Source organism: Simochromis diagramma, unplaced genomic scaffold, assembly GCF_900408965.1.
Source record: "Simochromis diagramma unplaced genomic scaffold, fSimDia1.1 OVJJ01000596.1, whole genome shotgun sequence".
NCBI lineage: Eukaryota > Metazoa > Chordata > Actinopteri > Cichliformes > Cichlidae > Simochromis > Simochromis diagramma.
Window position 1 is genome coordinate 25,269,313 of NW_024387245.1, and position 21,493 is coordinate 25,290,805.

The 21,493-nt window shown below is 40.5% G+C and overlaps 1 protein-coding gene across 1 annotated transcript; it reads left to right on the forward strand.

Moving 5' to 3' along the window:
• The first annotated feature begins 7,231 nt into the window (after positions 1-7,231).
• wdr36 (WD repeat domain 36) lies at positions 7,232-19,801 on the forward strand. Its single transcript, XM_040000548.1, has 22 exons — positions 7,232-7,527; positions 8,342-8,369; positions 8,459-8,559; positions 8,890-9,007; positions 9,100-9,232; positions 9,669-9,723; positions 9,817-9,949; positions 10,041-10,216; positions 15,442-15,562; positions 15,716-15,781; positions 16,060-16,149; positions 16,231-16,373; positions 16,460-16,577; positions 17,095-17,260; positions 17,362-17,470; positions 17,552-17,631; positions 17,720-17,827; positions 17,950-18,184; positions 18,645-18,764; positions 18,875-18,956; positions 19,315-19,502; positions 19,603-19,801. The coding sequence occupies exons 1-22, from the start codon at positions 7,381-7,383 to the stop codon at positions 19,750-19,752; spliced, it is 2,667 nt and encodes an 888-aa protein (XP_039856482.1). The 5' UTR covers positions 7,232-7,380; the 3' UTR covers positions 19,753-19,801.
• Positions 19,802-21,493: the final 1,692 nt, after the last annotated feature.

Genomic DNA, 21,493 nt, shown 5'->3' on the forward strand with positions numbered 1-21,493 from the left:
GACTTTGGAAATGTGGAACCTATGTACAACCTTAAATTGTAAAAGACAGTGGTGGGCACATAAGGAGAATTAACTAACTTGAGCATTAAGTCTCTGCAGACAATGACTAATTTAAATCTTGTTCCCAGGCCATTTTAATCGGACCTATTGAAGAACCTTTCATGCTCACCAGTTTGTCATATATAAGAGAAATAAACCCTTTACATGTTGGAACTAGAGTAAGGAGCATATCCCCTGAACTTTCAGCTGGTGCTACCAGAAAGTTTGGGTACTGAGATTGGAGAAAATGTCTGATCTGCAGATATCTGAAAAAAATGTGTTTGTGGGAGATTAAAGTTTTCAGAAAGCTGAGCAAAAGATGCAAAGTTATTATCAAAGAGCACATCACTGAAACATGTAATGCCCCTATCATGCCAATCTCCAAATATAGGATTGGATAATGATAGAACACAAAATTATTGAAGTTGTCTTCAGTTTGAATTGTATTCCAATGAATTTCTTTATTCCGCACCTAGTTTTGGTTTTAGTTTAATTTGAGCTCACAATAAAAACGCTCATCAGAACTGAACCACATGAAACACCCAGAGGCTCTTCGTGAAACACCTGTGTGGAAAATGAATATTTTTTTATTCCTAAAGCTCCGATTCATGCAGAAGAGAAAAAGTAAATAAAAAACATAAAATCCCATCATAAACCAGTCTGATGGTAACAAAGGTGGTGGGCGTGTATCAGACATGTTGGACTCTGCAAATATTTGTATACATTTGTAGATGAGCACACTTTCAGTTCTTTATCAGCATTTTACACAAACATATATTCACATACTAAAGCATTTGAACATTTAATGTATATTTTTAAATCCATGTGAAGGTGATTTTAACATTGTATTTAGAATTTCCCACCAGGTAGTTTTTGTTGCTCATTTCTGGGCTCAAGAAGTTTCTCGGGTTTATTTTATAATCAGAGTTTGTCCAAATTAATGAAATCATCTTTTTAGCTCATGAATGAAAAACATTTTCCAGCCAGGACAACGAAAGTTGGCGAGTCTCTCAGAGTTCAGGTTAATGTGGAGTAAAAACAGTCAAATGTTGGAAATCAGCAGAGACCATGGACCCTCTTTATACGACCTCTCTGTGACGTCAGGCTGCTGTGGGTCAGCTTTACATGGATATACAACAACATCCAGTCTGTGACCAGAGGACATGAGGAAACTTCAGACTCAAACTACACAAGTCCTTCATACAGTCCAGGTCACAGTCTGATGATCCTTTATTCATAAAACATTATTTGTTAGTGTGAACAGTACAGGCTCACAGGGTGGAGGAGGAGGGGTGGAGGTGACTTTTCTACTTTCTTTCATTTCTTGTAAACTTTCTCAGTTCTGTTCTCATCTTATCAAACCCCTCAATGATCTTCTGACTCTGATCAGCCGAGTTGATAATGGCGTCTCTTAACTTTTGATCCTCTTCAGGGGTCACAGTGACTCTGAAGATTTGCTTGATGAGCTTTATCAGCCCATCCATATAGGCCAGCAGGATGTTCGCTTCAAACAGAAGTCCTGAACTCATCTCTTTTAGGCGAGACACTCGTCTGAGGGTCCTCTGAAGCTCCTCCACATCAGTCACAGTGTTTTCAGCCTGAGCTTCAGCTGATTTTTTCTCCAAGTCTTCACACGTCATCTTTATGTCCTCCAGATTCTTCTTCATTGGTTCAACTTTTCTCATAAATTCTTCTCCCCACCTTTCTACTTGCTCTGCATGTTTACTCTCCGACCACATTTTTGTTATGTTGGATCCAACAACAGTAGCTCCACCTCCAACAGCAGTAGCAGCTCCAACACCAGCTACAGCTAAACTCAGTCCTCCAGTGAATGGAGCTAACACGAGCCCACCTAAGATGGCTCCTGTTCCGATTCCTGCAGTAACAGCTCCTTTTTTTCTTGCTGCGTCAGTTTTTTCTTGCATTTCTTTTACTTCATTAGAAATGCTCTGAAACTCTCTCACGATCATTCTCATCTGTGATTCATTCCTGTCAAAGTGTTGGATGAATAAAAAGGCATTTTTTCTAAGCTTGTTCAGTAAATATAATGAACTCTGTGCCATTTTATAGATTTTCCTTTGTGATGTGTAGAAAGGTTTCCTCTGCACAGTCTGATGACCCACTTGACCTCTGACCTTTTGCTTTGGATTGTAAATCAAACTGAGGTCTGGAAGACTGTGGACACAAACAGAAACACGTCAAACAATTCTGACATGAACAAAGTGAGCAGCAGAACAGACCGAGTGTCTCGCACACATGTTCAGATTAAAACTCACTCTCAGCTCTTTAATGTCGTGTCACAGACTAAAGATCACATCCTGTATTCATCCTGTAAATCCTCTCAGACCTCCTAATGAACATCAGTCAGGACCCACAGCTTTAGAGCAGGAAGAGATGAAACTTTAAAACTGTGAGGACGGCCCCGTTGGTAGATATGAAGCTTTATAAATGTGTCTGCATAATAAAAAAATGTGATCTTAGTGAAAATGGACAGAATAAATATCTTTGCTCTATAAACTAAAGAGCTATATGTACAGTAATAACCTCACACGATGAGTTTATCACTGGTTTTATTTTATTTATTTATTTTGTATATATTTAATACTTTTGATAGGTTTTCCATTTCTTTTCCAGTGGTCGTCTGTTAACATGAAGGATTATTAGCTTTCAGGGCATGAAATCTCAGCCAGGGATAAATATTGTATTTTGTTACTATAGATCAGAGTTTTTGCTTGGTTTTTTTTTACATCGAGTGTCTGCAGTGTTTAACAATAAAAGCATGATTAATAAATGGTGTTCTGTCCAATAAAGCAGAGGGCTTTTGTTTGAAACAGGAACATGAAGTGTTGCATTTGTAAAAACAGTGTAATAAAGATGGAATGATAAAAGGTCACATATGTTCAGATAATGAACAAAAGCAGTGGTTTTCTCATGGATTAAAATAAACTTCAGTGATGTCTGAATTCAAACTTAATAATTTCTACTTCCTCAGATGGAGGAAGTAAAAAGTGTTGTTCTGCTGTTCTTCAGCACCACACAGTTTGTCTTTCCACCATTTTCTTGTCTAACAAACACCCCTCACACTCTTAAAGTCCTCCTCATTATTACTCCTAGCAGGTTTTCGCCTGAGGAGGTCTGTTAACATTTTTTATGAGAATTTCAGAGAAACTTTTAGTATGAAGACAGTTTGTGAATACAGATCCTGGACATGTTTCTCTGTGTGTACCTGCTCTGAGGAAAACTCACAAACAAACATGGAGTCTTTTCCTGTCCAACAGAGACTCAGTGTCAGATATGTGACTCTGTCTCTGTGGAGTATCTGCAGCTGTGACAGAAACTCATGTGGTGTTGTAAAAAGTACCAGACTTCCCTCTGAAAGAAAACTGTATCAAAATAAAAATACTCAAGGTAAAATACACATGTCGCTAAAAAAAAGTCTTTTTTTAGCGACTTTTTTTTTTTAGAAAAAAAGTCGCTAAAAAAAGACCTGAAAGCGACTTTTTTAAGGGGCCTGAAAACTCGCTAAATATAGCGACAAAGTCGCTAAGTTGGCAACACTGCTCCTACCTGCTACAATCACTATGACATAACGAGCGGATTCTCACCTTTTGGTCTGCAGAAGCTGAGAGTCTGAGCAGCTCCGACGAGCCACTCTTCAAAATGTCTGAGCAGCTGAGATGTCCTCACTCAGTCCCACCATGAGGTTTGTTTCTGAAATCACATGGTCTCCAGTTAGCGCTTTTTTAAATTAATGTGGACCAATCAGAGTCACAGATGCTGCTCACAAACAGCATGAACTCTGACATCAGAGCATCGCCTAACTTTGAGGTTAAGTTTTCTGAACCAATGAAAGTGTCAGTTTAAAGAACTCAAAATGCACATTAAATGCCTCAATTATCTTAATAGAAGAAAAAGAAGCTCAATTTTAACAGTTCACCTAAATTTCTTTAGATGATAAAAAAGTATTGCTGTATTAAATGACAGAACTCTGTCCGCACGATTATAAGAAATAAATATTTAAAAGTATAGAAAATATTGTGGCTGTTCATATCTAAGGCTGTCCTCTAATTGTAAAAGTTTTCTTCATACACAGAAAATCTTCTCTTTCTTTCTGTTTTCTTACTGGGGACCAATTTGCAAAAAAAGAAAAGAAAAAAATCTATTATATAAAATTACTGTTTCATTCTGTATTCTTCTGAAAGTTGTGAGTATGTTTAACGTAACGAGTACTTTGGAGTATTTTGAAGAACAGAAATATTTAAATTTAAAATAAATACATTAAAATACCTCTGGATGTTTTTCTCTCGTGTTATTTGTGGTGTTTAGAGGTAAAGAGAATCTGAGACAGACGCTCACTTTCACCAGTAAGATATGCTTTAGTCTCCATGAGTCCGGTTATTGATTATCTGCAGCTGGACACATCAAATGGTAAATGGCCTGTATTTATATAGCGCTTTTTTTACTAGTCCCTAAGGACCCCAAAGCGCTTTACATATCCAGTCATCCACCCATTCACACAGTGGTGATGGTAAGCTACATTGCAGCCACAGCCACCCTGGGGCGCACTGACAGAGGCGAGACTGCCGGACACTGGCGCCACCGGGCCCTCTGACCACCACCTGTAGGCAACGGGTCAAGTGTCTTGCCCAAGGACACAACGACCAAGACTGTCCGAGCCGGGGCTCGAACCGGCAACCTTCCGATTACAAGGCAAACTCCCAACTCTTGAGCCAAGATCACCCAGACATAAAGGGAGTCCTCCTGTTCTGTGTGACACTGATGGGATAATCTGTGAGGGTTTTTCTCCTGTCTGTAACGTCTGTCCTCCTCTGGGCCAGAAACCAGCGTTGGCCCTCCATGCTGAAGAAGGTTTCTATCAAAGTCTCCTCAAGCTGTAAAAAAGACATTCTTGTTTAATTTTATTCACTTTGTAAAAACACAAAATTGTTCCAGTTTATTATAAAAACCTTAATCAGAACTGAAAAATGTGAAACACTCAGATGTTGTTCATACAATATGTTTATTGATCATCATGAATCATTTTAAAGCCTCTGAAGAAGAAACAGAAGCTTTTCTAATGAAATGGAGAAATAACTGGTCAGTGTTACAGAGTTCAGTCAGTTTAAATAAGCTGCTAAGCCTCTAACATAGAATTATTTCTCTGTCTGCTCACAGTCTCCTTCTTACATCATTAAACAATAATGATGTCATCATGTATTAAACTGTTTACCAGCTCCTGGTATTTATCAAACCTGTATCTCAGATCTGCTCTGCTTCCTTCACCCACTCTGCTCCTCATCTCCTCCAGTGTCTCGACCTTCTCTTTCTCCGTTCTGATTTATTCTTCTCAAACTTCTTCACATGTTTTATTGTCTTCTGAACTTGTAGGGTGTATTCCACATAGAACTGGCTGTCTTACACACGAGCATCTGCAGAAGACTTGTTGATACAAATTGTACATTTTCCACTTTTGATTTTCTCACAGTCCCTAGGTTTCTTTGCCTTTCTGCATGGCTTGTGACAGTTCTCCTCACGCTTAGTGCACCAGGTAACTCCATAACGTTAACTCAAATCTGCGTACTCAAATATTTTTGTATCTTTGTAGAACTTAGCTTCAGGTCCTGTAGGTTGATTGTTCCCCATGTTCCTTCAGAGCTTCTTGATCCTGTTTGATTTCTGCCTGTGTCCCTCAAGCCAGGTTGATTCTGTCTTTTAGGGTTCGGGTGCTGGCAGTGCACTAAGAAATTTCGAGATCAGTCTATAGTTAACCAAGACAACTGGATCAAGTATTACAGCCAACTTAAAACCCTGCTAATGCAGATAAATTGATCAAATTTAGTATTAAAGCATTAAGTCTTGTTTGATCAGTGTTGTAACTTATGAATGGGACCTGTGCTGGCTCATGTGTTCAAACTGTTATCCATTTAAATAGTTATAACCTGTTACTCTAACGTAAATAACAAAGTCATAATAAAAGTCATCAGTTATACTTTCATGTGCCAGCAGGTTCTTATCAGTCAGTCTGAATTGCTCAACATAATATTATTATTGTAATTTTGACCTCCAGATCAGAGGTCAAATGTGACTTTTATTTTCTTCATGTCAATGACTCACACCACACGTGTAAAAATCATAGTTCCCAGGTTAAAAGTCTTTTGTCTGTTTTCTACCAATTAATGATTAAGTTGATTCATTTGGTTTATGTTGTCCTGGTAACCTGGATAAGTGACACAAAGTGGAAGGATGAAAGCAAACATGGTTGAAACACTGATGTCACCTCCAAAATGGACCCAGAATAAAACCTGCCTCACACAGAGAAAAAATATCAATCAGATTATTTCAAAGAATAAATTAAATGTTTTTAAATAAATGCTACATTTTAATATGAACTGACTTCACTCAGGAGAAAGGAGTATACATCTAGATTAGATATAACTCAAAAATGAAACCAGTTCAGTTTCTAATGCGTCTCAGCTCTAATGTAAGATCATCACATTATGCAGAGAACTCTTTTCTGTATTGTTTAAATCTGAAGCTCCTTCACAGTTTGAGCTCCTTCGGCATAAAACCAGGAAAACCAGGCAGAATATTCCAAAGTTTTATTTCTCATCCTGTTCCGACTCTGCGCTCACTGGCAAATGGCATGGGATAATGAAACAAAAGGGAGACATTTATATAGGGTGCAAAACACAATAGAAGCTAAGAGGAGCAGCGGATTAAAGAGACAGGAGGAGGTTGTTGTCAGTAGAATACGTACAGGCCACTGCTTTTTAAATGGTACTCTTTTTAGGATAGGGAAACATCCGACTGGGTTGTGTGATGGGTGCACTGATATGGAGACGGTTGAGCATGTGCTCCTTAGTTGCAGGAAGTATGCCAGTCACAGGAGGGTGATGTGGGGGGAACTGAGTGGTGGAAGGGAACTTACGTTTGAACGAGTGGTTAGAGAGTTAAGTCATGGTGAAGGGAAAGTGGTGGTTTTTCGTTTTTTGAGAAATACTGGTCTCATCAAGAGGATCTGAGGATTCAGGAATGACGGACGATTAACAGCCAGGAGGTGGCAGTAATGCAGCAGTTTTCGATGCAAGCTGCCGTTAAACTTGACTGAAGAAGAAGAATCCTCTGCGCTCACGGTTCTGTCCTGTTTCCGTCCAGCAGGTGGCGGCACTGAGCCGAAGCGGAACCTTGCTGAGCCGGCGGGATGTGTTTCCTGCCGGACTTGATTCCTCGTGGCTCCTTCGTGTGTGTTTTCTCTGCGGCTCCTCGCGGTGCCTGCTGTTTACCTGTGTCTCCGTGTCTATTCGGTGCTCTCTCAGGTGTGCTGTTCTCCGGTGAGCGGACATGCCGGCCGGCGGCAGCTCTTTGTTCTCCGGTTTCCGGGTCCTGGGACTTTATTCCAACCACGTGCCGCACGCGCTCCGGTACCACTTGAAGCACCGGGAGTCCTATGTGGTGACGGCGGTCGGCCGGAGCTTCCACACGTTCAACGTAAGAACAGCCGCACGTGCTCACACACACAGTCTCACACTCAGTCTCACACTCAGTGTAAACCTGACTAAGACCGCTCGCAGGACGGGGAAAGGCCGAAACTTTATAACCGCTTATAAACACACACGGGGTTACGGTGGCTTTACTTTAGGTTATGACGTTATTTCCACTCACCGCCCACTTTATTAGGCGCACTTTGCTGGTACCGGGTTGGGCCTCCTGCTTTAAAATATTTTGGTCCATGTTGACATGATGTCATCACTCAGCTGCTGCAGATGTGTCAGCTGCATCCATGATACAGATGTCTCAGCACGTCCCAAAGGTGCTCTATTGGATTAAGATCCGGTGACTCTGGAGCTTACTAGAGTGCCGTGAATGCACTTGCATGTTCAAGAAACCAGCTTGGTATTAAATGAGCTTCATAACCATGTTCATCAGAAGATGTTGATCCTCATCTGAGCTTCTGCGCTCCCTCTGTTTATACTCCTACTGATCTATGCTCTGATTGGTGGATTGCTGGTAGGTTTTTTTAAAGTGCACCTGCAGCCTGAACACATTTTAAGACCCAGGTTTAATCAGGGTGGTTTGTAAAGAGTTATCCTTCAGTGATATGATAATCTTGTTATGACTGAGACATACAAAGAGGATCAGCGATGAAGGTTTTATTGATACCATCAGGAGTATTGTTTTATTTGCGGATTTCTGATCAGTTTCCTGTGTGGAGTCCATCCTGAGCGCCTGTTACTCTGAAAATAACCTGAATGCTGTGGCTGATATCTGTTGATTATTGATGATCTGTATTGGTCTCCTGCAGGTGAACAGGTTGGGGATCGTTGCTGTCAGTGAGTACTTAGATTTTTATTTTATTTTATTTCTCTCTGATTGGCTCTGTTGTGATGTACTGTAATGAAATTGTGATGTTGTTGTCCAGGTAACAGCCTACCAGATGAAATCACCTGTTTGGCAGCCGACAGGATGTTGGTGTTCGCCGCCACTGGACGGCTCATCAGCGCCTTTGCCAGGAACAAAGAGGTACCAAAACTGTAGCCAAACATTATCTTTTTTTTTTTCTTAATTTTAAATTCTGGCTTTTACTTTTTTTTTTTTAGTTAAACAAATTATTTAATTTTCAAACATAAAAACAATAAAATATTTATAATGTTTGGTGCTTTTGCTTTTCTGAAATTCAAATTAGAAAACAAAATATTAAATGTTATTTAAATAACTAATTAAAAAATCTGTTTTATTTCTATTTGAATAATTTTTTTCTTTATGGTCAGATAAATTTAAATTAAATAATAAAATTAAATAATAAAAACGAGCAGAAAATAAAAATGAACCAGTAGTTTGCTCTCCGTACAGGTGGTGATGCATTACAACGGTCATGAACAGGAAGTGCGCCTGCTGCTGCCTCTGGGTGATCAGCTGATCTCTGCTGACAGCGGCGGTGATGTCATCGTGTGGGATGTCCAGAGTGGGGGTGAGTCTGAAGTGGTGTGGCTTGCCCTGCACTCACCTGCTGTAGCATACATGTGCTCTTACCCATCATGCCTCACTCTCTCTGCCTCTCAGAGGTGTACCTGCGGCTGCACTTTGACCCATCAACCTTTGACGTATCAGCCATGATGCACCCGAGCACCTACCTGAACAAGGTGCTCCTGGGGAGCTCCCAGGGTGCACTGCAGCTCTGGAACATCAAGACCAGGTGAGGGTGTAGCGCTCGACTCTGAACACTGACAGAAACACACATTCAGAAATCCCCCGAGACTGTGTCTGATTTTAGGTTTCCTTCCATGTCTCTGTGATGGTCGCTGTGTAAAACGTGCAAACTGCATACAAACACCAATGACACAACAATGACACAACTACCATCAGCATGTTCAAAGGAGCCTCGACTGTCTCAGCTTGTGGGCCTTAGTCTCTTACAAAAGTATCTTCTGCTGCAGCATGCTGTCAAAAATAAATTATTTTAAAATCGTAAAAGTTTTTTATTCTTTTATAAAAAGTGACACACGTACATGTGTTTTAAATAAATATTTAAATTGTTGATGTTAATACTGTAAGCTACATGTGTATCCATATTCCTGCGTCAGTGTTAATGTTAAAGTGATGAGGTGTTAATAAAGTTGTTTGATCCTCAGTAAGCTGCTCTTCACGTTCGCTGGCTGGTCGGCAGGAGTCACAGTTCTGCAGCAGGTCAGGAACTTCACAGACTTTTATTGTTGGAAGTAAATACACACCTGATTCTTTTATTTTGAAAGATTTGTAAATGAACACTTAACTTTCCAGAGTCCTGCGGTGGATGTGGTTGGTGTTGGCACCGCAACAGGTCGCATCATTATTCACAACATCCGACTGGACGAGACATTGATGAGCTTCACACAGGACTGGGGACCAATCACATCGCTCTCTTTCAGAACAGGTACACGTGATGATGTCATGCCCGTGGCGCTCGCTGCCATTGGCTCCGTCTCTCTTCACGTATTCACCGTATCTTTACCTCTGTCTGTCAGACGGCCCTCCCATTGTGGCGTCCGGCAGTCCTCAGGGCCACATTGCATTCTGGGATTTAGAGCGTCACCAGCTCGTCACTCAGCACAGACACGCCCACAGAACGTCCATCGCCGGGGCAACGTTCCTGCAAGGAGAGCCGATATTGGTTACCAACGGCGCCGACAACGCCATCAAGGTAAAAAACAAAACAAGCGAGAGAGATTTATGAAAACCCTTTGATAACTTTCTAATGTTTAACTTTATTTTTAAATATTAAAGAAAATTTTAAAAAACACAATCCCACTAACAAACAACAAAAACCACGACAGCAAATAAAATTAAAACAGCTAAAAGTGTAAAAACAAAATGGAATATGAAACTACAAGAATAAACAGGGTTCGTACGGGTGCTTGAAATCCTTGAAAATGCTTGCATTTCAGATGTGGTGCTTAAAAGTGCTTGAAAGTGTAACTGTATTTCATTCACCACAAACAACTATCTGATTGAATAGTTTTCTTATTAGATAGAGAAATAAAATGAGTCGCAAAATGTAAAAGCAAAATTTCCCCGCCTGGGCTGCCTTGCATCTGTTTCAACGTGTGACCCCGCCCCTCCCTCGGTCAGTCGAGGATGAGTGCGCTAACATACCTGCAGGTTGCTGTTTTAATGAGTGTTTGATGGAAAACGACAGTCGCATGATAGGTGAGTTCTAGTAAATAATTTTCCAGTATGCGTACGTTACACACGCTATTTTAATGATGATAATAATAATGGATTGGATTTATATAGCGCTTTTCTAGGCACCCAAAGCGCTTTACAATACCACTATTCATTCACTCTCACATTCATACACTGGTGGAGGCAGCTACAGTTGTAGCCACAGCCTGGGGCAGACTGACAGAAGCGAGGCTGCCATATCGCGCCATCGGCCCCTCTGGCCAACACCAGTAGGCAAGTAGGGTAAAGTGTCTTGCCCAAGGACACAACGACCAGGACAGAGAGCACGGGGATCGAACCGGCGACCTTCCGGTTACAGATGCGATTCCCAACCCCCTGAGCCACGGTCGCCCCATTTTTTAAAATTATGATTATTATTTTGCTATCAAACTCACTGGAGAAATGATTGAAATGAACTGAGTGTGATGCAGTATGGCAGCGCTATTATGGAATATGCTGTGAACTTAGCTAACGTTACTTAGCAGTGTTAATTTACTCAAGTGAAAGCTTTAAACATTAGCCCGATGCATAACTAGCTAACTTAAGGCTTTCTGATCAACCCTCTGGGGTCGACGGACCCAGAGTCTCCATTTCAACTTGGGTCGAACATGTGGACTTCAAACTATATACCAGTGTTTAAACTGTGTTGATAGGCCACGTAAAACCGATGTGTTTTGAATAAAACAGTGGCGTTTACTCTGGGAGGAAACGGTATAAACGGCGTTTTCTATGGAGAGTGCTAGCAAACACGCTTTGCTTGTGAGTGAAAAAAGAAAAAACACTTCTTCCCTATTGGTGGAAAAATGTACCATGTCGACCAATCAAAAAATGATATGGCAACATGTGGCATCTGGTTGTTTGGGAAGAGGGGGAAGTGAGAGAGCACGAGTGAGCGAAAAAGAGAGAGAGAGTTTTGATACGTGAGAGATTTGTGACGTTTTCTGTGTTTGGAGTCTCAAGTTAGTGTGTTGTCTTGTGTAGTTAGTGTGTAGTTGTTGTTTTGTTTTGTGTGCCAGTTCTACTAGTGAACGTCACAGTTGCTGCCTTAAAGCAACCAAAGGCAGATTGCAGTGTAAACGCTGAGTGACACACCTGCTGTCAGACCTGCAGGTTTGCCCTGTGCTGTTCTCATCTGTGTTATAGTGACACACGCTATTTTTTGGAGTTGCATAAATAATTTGTGTGCCTTCTTATTTGATGCAGAGCACCTGAGTTTTCTGTAAATAGTTATAATGGTTATATGAATAACGTCTGAGCCTTGGCTGCGTTTTTAGGTAAATAGTACCATATGACTTTGTTGTTTGCAAAACTTGTGCATATTTTTAAAAAATGTACAATTTCAATTTGCATTACAAGTTATGAAAATGATTCCTTAAACATGCCTGTGGTTTTTACAGTCAAAAATATCACTTTCTACTCGTATTTTAAATTATGTCTGAATTTAGATAAATTGTGCTGACACATTATGTCAAAATGAATAAATAACAGATTGGCAGGATAAACAGTTTTTAAAGGTGAAATATAGAGGCCAAATCAAAAGTAGTCAGAAACAGCCAATAGACCCCAGAGGGTTAAAGGCTAAAAGCAAAGTTGTCACCAAGTACTGTTTATATTTGTGTGTATTGCTGCAGCTTTTTTGAGTATTAACTTGGTGCCTTTGGGTGAAATAATGGTAAAATGACTGATCCATATGGTCACAAAGAATAGCCACTTGTTTCTGTGCTACCAAAGTTCCCCCGGCTTTCATTCAAAATGTGTTTATCGTCAGCACCGACACATTAATCTACTTAAACATTATAAATGTCTGCAAGCTCACACTGAGGCCTGTGGGACACTATCAGCCACTGAGACAGTACACACATTTATGTGTTTTTGTATATGAATATTTCATACTTTAAGACTGCCTGTTTATTTAAGGGAGATACAAAATACATTGGAACTGTACATAATAATATCATGGATGATAAATTAAATAGATTTTAAGTAGATGCTTGTGCATTCTTAAAGTCTTATATGTTGAATTGAACTATGTTTGTTCAAAGCCTCCCAGTCAGTGCTGTTCTCCATGCCTGTCTGACTGTACATGATGTTATTAGCACAAATTCATCATGATCATGATTCATGATCATTTAGGACTTCAGCATTAATACAGACAACAATGTAGTTAGCAATAAAACAGTTTTATTGGGAATTAACTTAAAAAACAAACAAACATCTGTCTCCTATTTTCTGTCACACAGGAAAGAAGCATCAATATCTGATGAGAAGACTTATTTATTTCTTTTTGGGGGGTTTTTCAACAGGAGAAGAACATCTCAAACAAGCTGATTCGTTCACATTTTCACATCTTAATTTTTAAGTGAAATGTGCATTTTGAGTTTATACACTATGTGTATACGGCGACCGTTTCCTTTTGCAGTATTTTTGTGTGGTGCTTTTTTACTATCTCTTAACAAAAGGTGAACAAAGGTGTTTAAGTTCACCCTGATTTGTTTTAATTTTCACATGGTCTTACTGAGGTGATGCGAGTTGTTTTTTTGTTTTTTGTTTTTTTTGGGGGGGGTTTTACGGGGGGTGGGGGGATGTGCTTAAAAAGCTTGAAAAGGGACGTTGAAAGTAGGGCTGCTCGATTATGGCAAAAATGATAATCACGATTATTTTCACTGAAATTGAGATCTCGATTATTTGATGATATTTATTTAACAATAACAATGTATTGAATAATGGCTTTAAAGATTGTCAAAAAATAATATAAAATAGTGTGAAAATACTGATAACAGTGCAAATGTTTGCAATATAAAACATAAATGAAAAATGTAAACATTATGTTTAGTGAACTTTGCAGTGTTGCTCTGTGGTGCAGCTACGACACTGTAGCAAAGTTTACACACTGTGTCTACTTGATCCACGTCTGACTCCGTGAGCCCATAATGTTTCCACACCACTGAAGTTTTTTTACCTCTCTTTTCAACCAGCGGCAGTCACTCTCCTCTCCAAATAACTTCTGCTTAGCTTTCCGAGCTTCCCTCGGGTCCTCTTAATTGTTGTGACACGTGTTCGAAACGCAGAGAGGTGCACTCGATTTGCCACACGGAGCAGCGCGAGAGTAAAGCACGAGGGAGGGGCTAATAATCGGCTCAGTCACTTTTAATGATCGTTGAAAGCCCAGATCGTAATTTAGATTAAAATTCGATTAATTGAGCAGCCCTAGTTGAAAGTGCTTAAAAAGTGCTTGAATTTGATCCTGAAAAAGGCGCATGAACCCTGAATAAAGTGATTCCATTTAAAAACAACAAAAATACAACTTTTAAAATTAACTACATATAACTAAATAATAACTAAATCTAACTAAAATCAGAGACTACGATGAATAACCCTCTGGGGTCCAGGGTATAATTGGCCATTTTTGGCTACTTTTCATTTTCTCTCCATATTTCACCTTTAAAAACTGTTCATCTTGCCTTGTTTGGTATCAGTTGGTATCAGATTGTAGAGTTATTTTTTCATTTTGACATACTGTATTAACACAGTTGATCTAAATTGAGACAAAAAACATAAAATCAGAGCAGAAAAAAGTTATAATTTTTACTGTAAAAGCCACAAACATGTTTAACTTGAAATGCAAATACAAACTGTACATTGCACAAGTTTTGCAAACAACAAAGTTATATAGTACTATTTAACTAAAAATGCAGCCAAGGCCTCAGGTGTTTGTTTGTTTTTTTTGTTTGTTTGTTTGTTTTTAAATAACCATTTAAAACTATTTAAGGAACAATCAGGTGTTTTGCATCAAATAAGAAGGGACACAAATTGTTTACTCCAAAAAATAGTTTCTGTCCACTATAAGACCGAGGAGAACACCACAGGCATAAACCCTGCAGGTCTGACAGCAGGAGGTGGATCAGCCCTCCTGTGTTTTAGCTGGAGACAGAGTTAACAATACATTCTGCCTTTGGTGGCTTTTTTGCACCAACTGTGACATTGAGCAGTATAACTGACACACAAAACAAAACAATGACTACACTACACACTAACTACAGCCTCCAAACACGCTAAATGTCACAAATCTCTCACGTATCAAAACTCGCTCTCTCTCTCTTTCTTTCGCTCTCTCTCTCTCTCTCGCCGGTGTCGCTCCTAAAACTTCCCCCTCTTCCTAAACAACCAAATGTCACATGTTGCCATAGAATTTTTTTGATTGGTTGACATGGTAAACTTTAACACCAATAGACAGGGAAGGGGTGTTTTTTTCTTTTTTACTCCCAAGCGGAGAGTGTTTGCTAGCGCTGTCCATAGAAAACACTGTTTTTACCATTTCTTCCCACTGTAAACACCACTGTTTGAAAAAAACATTGCTTGTATTTTTTATGATAACTCTAGTTTTATGTGGCCTATCAACACGATTTAAAAACTGGTATATAGTTTGAAGTCTGTGCATTCGACACAAGCTGAAACTGAGACTCTGAGTCACTGCATCTTGACCAGAGGGTTAAAACCAGAGATCAATAAACAAAAAAAGAAGTATAAACAAGAACTGCAGTAATAATAAAAACAAAGCAAAAAAAAAAAACTCCCAACAAAAGTCAGACATTGAGGAAAATATAAAAAATAACTTATATTATAAAGAAAATAATGAAAAGCAACATTCTCAATTAAATAATTACAACAAAATATAAAACAGTAGAAAACCTTTTCCCCCCTCAGGTGTGGATTTTTGATCAGGAAGGAGGCGGAGCCAGACTGTTGAGGATCCGTCAGGGACACAGCGCCCCGCCCACCACCATTCATCACCATGGCAATGACGGAAAAAACATCCTAAGTGCAGGTAAGATCAGATGATAGTATACATATTTCTTTATTTATTGTGCCATTTTTATTTTTTCTGTGTCCTCCTGTTTTGAACCCGCTGTTTATATTTTCTGATATTTTTTTAACTTCTTTATATTTATGTTTTGTGTTGCTTTTGCCCGCCCTGCAGGTCAGGATGGGACACTGCAGTCTTTCTCCACCGTCCACGAGCGCTTCAACAAGAACCTGGGTCATGGTAAGCTCAGCCCTCCCATCAGACTCTGTTCAAAAAATGTGACATTTTAGAGTCGCTTTCTCAGACTCAGTGTGTCTGTCGGCAGCCTCTCGATAACAATAACACAAAAATGATGACACAGAAAACTCAACTCTTACTGTTCGACCTATTTCCTTTATTGGCTAAGAACATCCTCCTGACTTCACCCACTGCAGTTTCATGTTGGACACTAAATGCTGCTGCTTTAATAAAAATCTTCTTTTTTTTAATTGAGTATGGTTTATATTTATTTCTTTTAGGCTCTGTTAACAAAAAAAAGGAAAAGAAGAAGAAGAAAGGACTGACGTATGAGGAACTGCGACTTCCTGCCATCACAGCGTTCTCCTCCTGTGAGCACTATGACAAGCTGTGCAGAAGTCCATACAGAAAACGTTCCATTAAAGCTGACACTGTCCTTTTTCTGTTCACAGCTGTCACTCGTCAGTCAGACTGGGACGGCATCGTCGCATGTCATCGTGATCGCCTAGCAACAACCACATGGAACTACCAGAGGTGCACGATGGGAGCACACCATCTGCAACCATCAGGCTCACGGAGGGGTGCCATTGCTACGGTAATAGCATCTTTAAACCTGTGTTTCTCTAAGCTCCTCTCCTGGATGGCTCTGAGGGTCACATGACTTCCTGTTTCTGCTCCCAGGCTGTTGACATCACTTCCTGTGGTAACTTTGTTGTAATTGGGTCATCTTGTGGCCGCGTGGACGTCTACAACCTGCAGTCCGGACTGCATCGGGGTTGCTACGGTGACGATGAGAAAGGTGTGTTCACCTTTTTTTCCTGTGATTGCAGCACTGTCTCATTTTATTAACCCAAAGCCCCCGGTAACTGCAGTTTAATCTGTCATGCTATCGAGCCTTTTATGCAAATATGAACATGTATACACAGAAATCTTAGAATCTCAGCTAAATGCTCATATAAATCATTTCTACAACTACCAAACACAGCGAAAACAAGCGATGATTAAAAGATCAGTTGCGTATTTGCTAAAAAGTCCACTAAGCACAAACAATGGAGCCCCAAACCAACCCCACTTCATGTAACACTGTAAACAATGGCTCGTTAGCTCTCAGAGACCTCGTCAATAATTGCACAACGCCTGAATAGTGCTGTCATTTTTCACTTTTTGGCTTCAGAAGCATAAATCTTTGCACAGAAGATGTTTATGTGTTGATTAATGATTTTCTGGATTAAAATGTGAACTTGGGTGTCATTTTCGAGCAGGAAGCTCAGAAAGCCCTGTAGTAACAGGTTAACCCCGATGTCTTGCTCCTCCAGCTCACAATGGTGTGGTGCGAGGCATCGCCACGGATACCCTGAACCAGCTGACCCTTACCACAGGCTCTGATTGGCTGCTGAAATTCTGGCGCTTCAAATCGAAGAAGCTGGAAGAAGAGATGAAACTAAACGCTGCGCCGGCTAGCATGAAGCTACACAGGGAAAGGTAGCTAGGAGCTAGCATGATGCTAATAAACTGCATGATTAGCTGCAGTGAATGCTAACAATTAGCATTCCCTAACACTGCTCACTCTGTTTCTCTGTTAGTGGGATGCTAGCATTAGCACTGGATGACTTCACTCTGGTGGTTGTCGACATAGAAACCAGAAGAGTCGTTAGGAAATTTGCAGGTCACCACGGCAACATCAACGACATGGTGGGTTGGATGAAGGTATTAGCATACATACACTACGTCACACAGTATGCTAACAGGAAGCTAAATGTTTTTATTCCTCAGACATTCAGCCCTGATGGCCGATGGCTGGTTACTGTGGCAATGGACTGTACCATCCGTGCCTGGGACCTCCCCTCTGGAAGGTAAGACTGAAAATTTTAATGAGTGACTGGGACAACTAATCAGAGACATTAGCTGATCATCAGATCCATCATTTTCTTCTATCCTCAGTCTAGTCGACTGTTTCCTGGTTGCCACGGCGCCAGTGAGCGTGTCCTTGTCCCCGACAGGTGACTTCCTCGCAACAGCTCACGTTGACAGTCTGGGCCTCTACCTCTGGTATGAACTAATCACAATGCAGCCTTTGCTACAGCAACCAATCAGGGGCTTTTTTTCTTATTCACAATTGGTCATATGAAAGTCCATTATCAGCCAGTCACAGTGCAATTGTCCTCCTTTAGGACCAATAAGAGCCTGTGTGGGCCTGTGGGGCTCCGCCCCCTCCCAGCTGACTACCAACCAGTTGTGGAGACTTTACCGGGCGTCACGGTGGAGGAGACAGAACAGGAGGTGAATTCTGAGGAGGAGGAGGAGGATGTCTATCAGTCAGCTGAACAACTGGGGGCGGAGCTTGTAACTTTGTCTCTGCTGCCAGAGTCTCGGTGGAAGAGTCTGCTGCACCTCGATGAAATCAAGGTGAGGAACTGTCACTTTATTAGGAACACTGTGAGCAGCTGTGGTCTTTGATTTCAAAATCATTTTAGTGGGGAGGACAAAATATAAGAACCAGTGATAGCAGTTAAAACGTGAAGTGAAATGATCACTTTTTCACTTGGGTTGTTGCCAAAAATAAAAACAACATCATAATCCTGTGAAAAAGGAACAAACCTGACTGTGATTGATTCCCAGTCCCATCTTTGTATTTATTAAATCAAATATTTATGTTTTGTTTTTTTCATGTTCAGTCTGCTTCTTTTTAAAACCTCCCTGCAGCACATACTGTTGATTCTTCCACATACCAGCTTCACCTGGGAGTGTGATGAGTCAGCTCATGAACAGATTAATTCTTTACATGATCACAAATCAGCTGATGGTCTCTAAGGATTGAGTACTGATCATGTAACAACCTCTCACCTGTGTGATTTGGTGTTTGTAGAAAAGGAATAAACCCGTGGCGGCCCCTGCTGCTCCAGCTGCTGCTCCCTTCTTCCTGCCGACAGTTCCCGGACTCACGCCTCAATTTGCGACACAAACACAAACCGAGCACGAAACACAGGTAACATATGCCTGGGACCCGCTCACATCAGGACCCGAGTATGTTTTAGTCCAAACTGAGGATGTGCACTTTAATCATGTGTAAATAAAGTCGTGTTTCCTGTGTCTCAGTCTAAGGTGCTGAACTGGGGCGTGCTCTCTCAGAGGTCAGAGTTCATCTGCACTCTGGAGTCAGCTCTCACCACGGGATCATGTGAGTTGGGACAGGATTGGCTCACCTTCATGCTTTTATTTTTTAATACTAAAATCTAAAGCTGGTATTTAATCAGAATGTCAAAATAAAAGCTGCTTACTGAGCTGACAGAAAAACAAAATTAACGATAAAGAAAGAAAACAGCTTCATTTTTTTATACCTGAGGAGAGTCTGTAATGACAGTAACTGAATCAATTATCCAGTGATTGATTAAGACGTTTTTGTGGTTTTTAGTCCATATCTGATATTGTCCGTAACATTATACTTTTGTATTTTATCAGAGTATAAATAGATGGTTTTCATCAAAGTTTGAAACACAAACCTGAGTTCTGATCAGAGATCAATACTCTCTCTGCAGTTGATCAGCCGCTGCGTCTCCTGAAGGATTGTGGGCCAGCGGCGCTCTCTGTTGAGCTCAACTCTCTGGCTCCAGAGGGGGGTGGAGCCAGAGAGCTCCTGCTAGTGTTCATTCAGATGATTGACAGCATGTTGGCCAGTGGGCGGGACTTTGACCTGGCCCACGCTTACCTGGCGCTCTTCCTAAAGGTTAGCCAATCAGAACACACTCGTCAACTGTGCCATCTTTTATTGTGGAAGTCTCTTTACGATTTCCTGCTAACTTTTTTTGTTTTGTTTTTTTTTTTAGCTCCATCTTCGCTCTTTATCACAGGACGCCACCGCCATGGAAGCTTTGAACCACCTCTTGTCCCGGTTGGAGAAAGGTTGGGCGGAGCTACAAGCATCATTTGACCAATCGTTATGTCTGCTTTCATACGCAAAGAGCGCCCTGCTGTGACACACATACATACACTTTTTGTATTCTAATAAATTTGTTTTGGATTCTTCTTCTGTGTTTTTATTTCAACCATTCAATGAATCTTCTTAATGAAAGATTTCAATGCTGATGTGCTTTTCTTCATCACTTTCCTAATGCATGATCTCAATGGCAACATCTCAAGCTAAAGGAGAATAAATGAGAGGTTTGGTGTTTGAACTACACAGTGGATGTCTGCCTTATAAAAACTACAATATCCAGAAATTGGACTACAAAATGCATACCTTACTTCACTCAAATGTTTTTACTGAGATGTTTGAGCAGTTTTTATAAGCGTGATATTCAGAGTTCAGTTGTGGGTTCATCAGCCTTTCAGGAAATAAAAAACATCATTAATGAACATCTTTGTGATCTGAGTCTGTCTCATGAACATTTCTGTGGATTATGGGATTGTATCATCTCCTATTGCAAATAGTATGTAATAATAGAATAAAATAAAAATGGTAAATGGCCTGTATTTGTATAGCGCTTTACTTAGTCCCTAAGGACCCCAAAGCACTTTACACATCCAGTCATCCACCCATTCACACACTGGTGATGGCAAGCTACATTGTAGCCACAGCTGCCCTCGGGCGCACTGACAGAGGCGAGGCTGCTGGACACTGGCGCCACCGGGCCCTCTGACCACCACCAGTAGGCAACGGGTCAAGTGTCTTGCCCAAGGACACAACGACTGAGACTGTTGGAGCCGGGGCTCGAACCGGCAACCTTCCAATTACAAGATAAACTGCCAACTCTTGAGCCACGATCGCCCGAAAACATAAACCTTTAATTGTCCCACAGGGGGAAATTTGGTTGTAACAGCAGCAAAAAAACCCAAACACATATACATACAGAACAGGACATAAAATTTTTACATATTTACACAATCTGCACTTTTTGTGTATTGTACCTCTGCATTAAAAAGTGACATGTAACTTCCAATAAGTTAGTATATATAAACTGAGAAAAGTAATGTGCAATAAAGGGAGAATAGAAGCTGCTTATGTCAGAATTTAGGATTTGAGCATCTCTGATTGAGGCTGCAGAGACTTTGAACCTCAGTTGCTCCACCCGAGAAGTGGAAGTGGCCAAGGATGTGACACCTGCTCTTCTTGTCTAGCTTTTGCTCCTTCTGATAAGCATGTTTTTTTTTTAAATGATTCCCGTTCATGCGCACATTTACCATCACGCATACATGACAGGCACCACTGACACCCGACACTTTCACACGTGAAGTACAGTTTCTTTAAACAAAATGTGTTTTCAGGTAAAGAAGGAAATCTTTTCATAGTAGTGTCAGGAACAGTGGATGAATAAACCCCTTTGAGTCTCCGCCGTGTACAAACAGAGCATGTGTCTGTATTATCAAGGACATATTTACACACATTTGAGAAGCAGTTCTACCCACCAATATTTGTATGGGAGAGTGAAAACATTCTACATTAAGAGCTCGTTCAGTCCTTTTCTGTGTAAATGCCATTATTGTTCTGGGACTAAGGGATGTTCTGATGGAGGAGTGTTGAATTTTTAAAATCCCAGATTGAAATGCTGTTGTCAGCTGTGATGCTGTAGTTGGTTAACGTTACAGCATAGTCGCTTAAATCTGAACTATAGTGTGATAAATATTTAACTTGAGTGACAGTTACAGTCACCAGGAGCTGTTCCATAAACATGTTTTCAGACCAATGAAGATGTTTTCTGTGTGTGATGGTAATATTGT

Bases quoted from the DNA above. Each gene is read 5' to 3' on its own strand.
- wdr36 (XM_040000548.1), top strand. From the start codon at position 7,381: ATGCCGGCCGGCGGCAGCTCTTTGTTCTCCGGTTTCCGGGTCCTGGGA. The intron at 16,374-16,459 runs GTAATAGCATCT...TTCTGCTCCCAG, and splicing joins GGAGGGGTGCCATTGCTACG to GCTGTTGACATCACTTCCTG. The intron at 17,828-17,949 runs GTATGAACTAAT...GTCCTCCTTTAG, and splicing joins AGTCTGGGCCTCTACCTCTG to GACCAATAAGAGCCTGTGTG.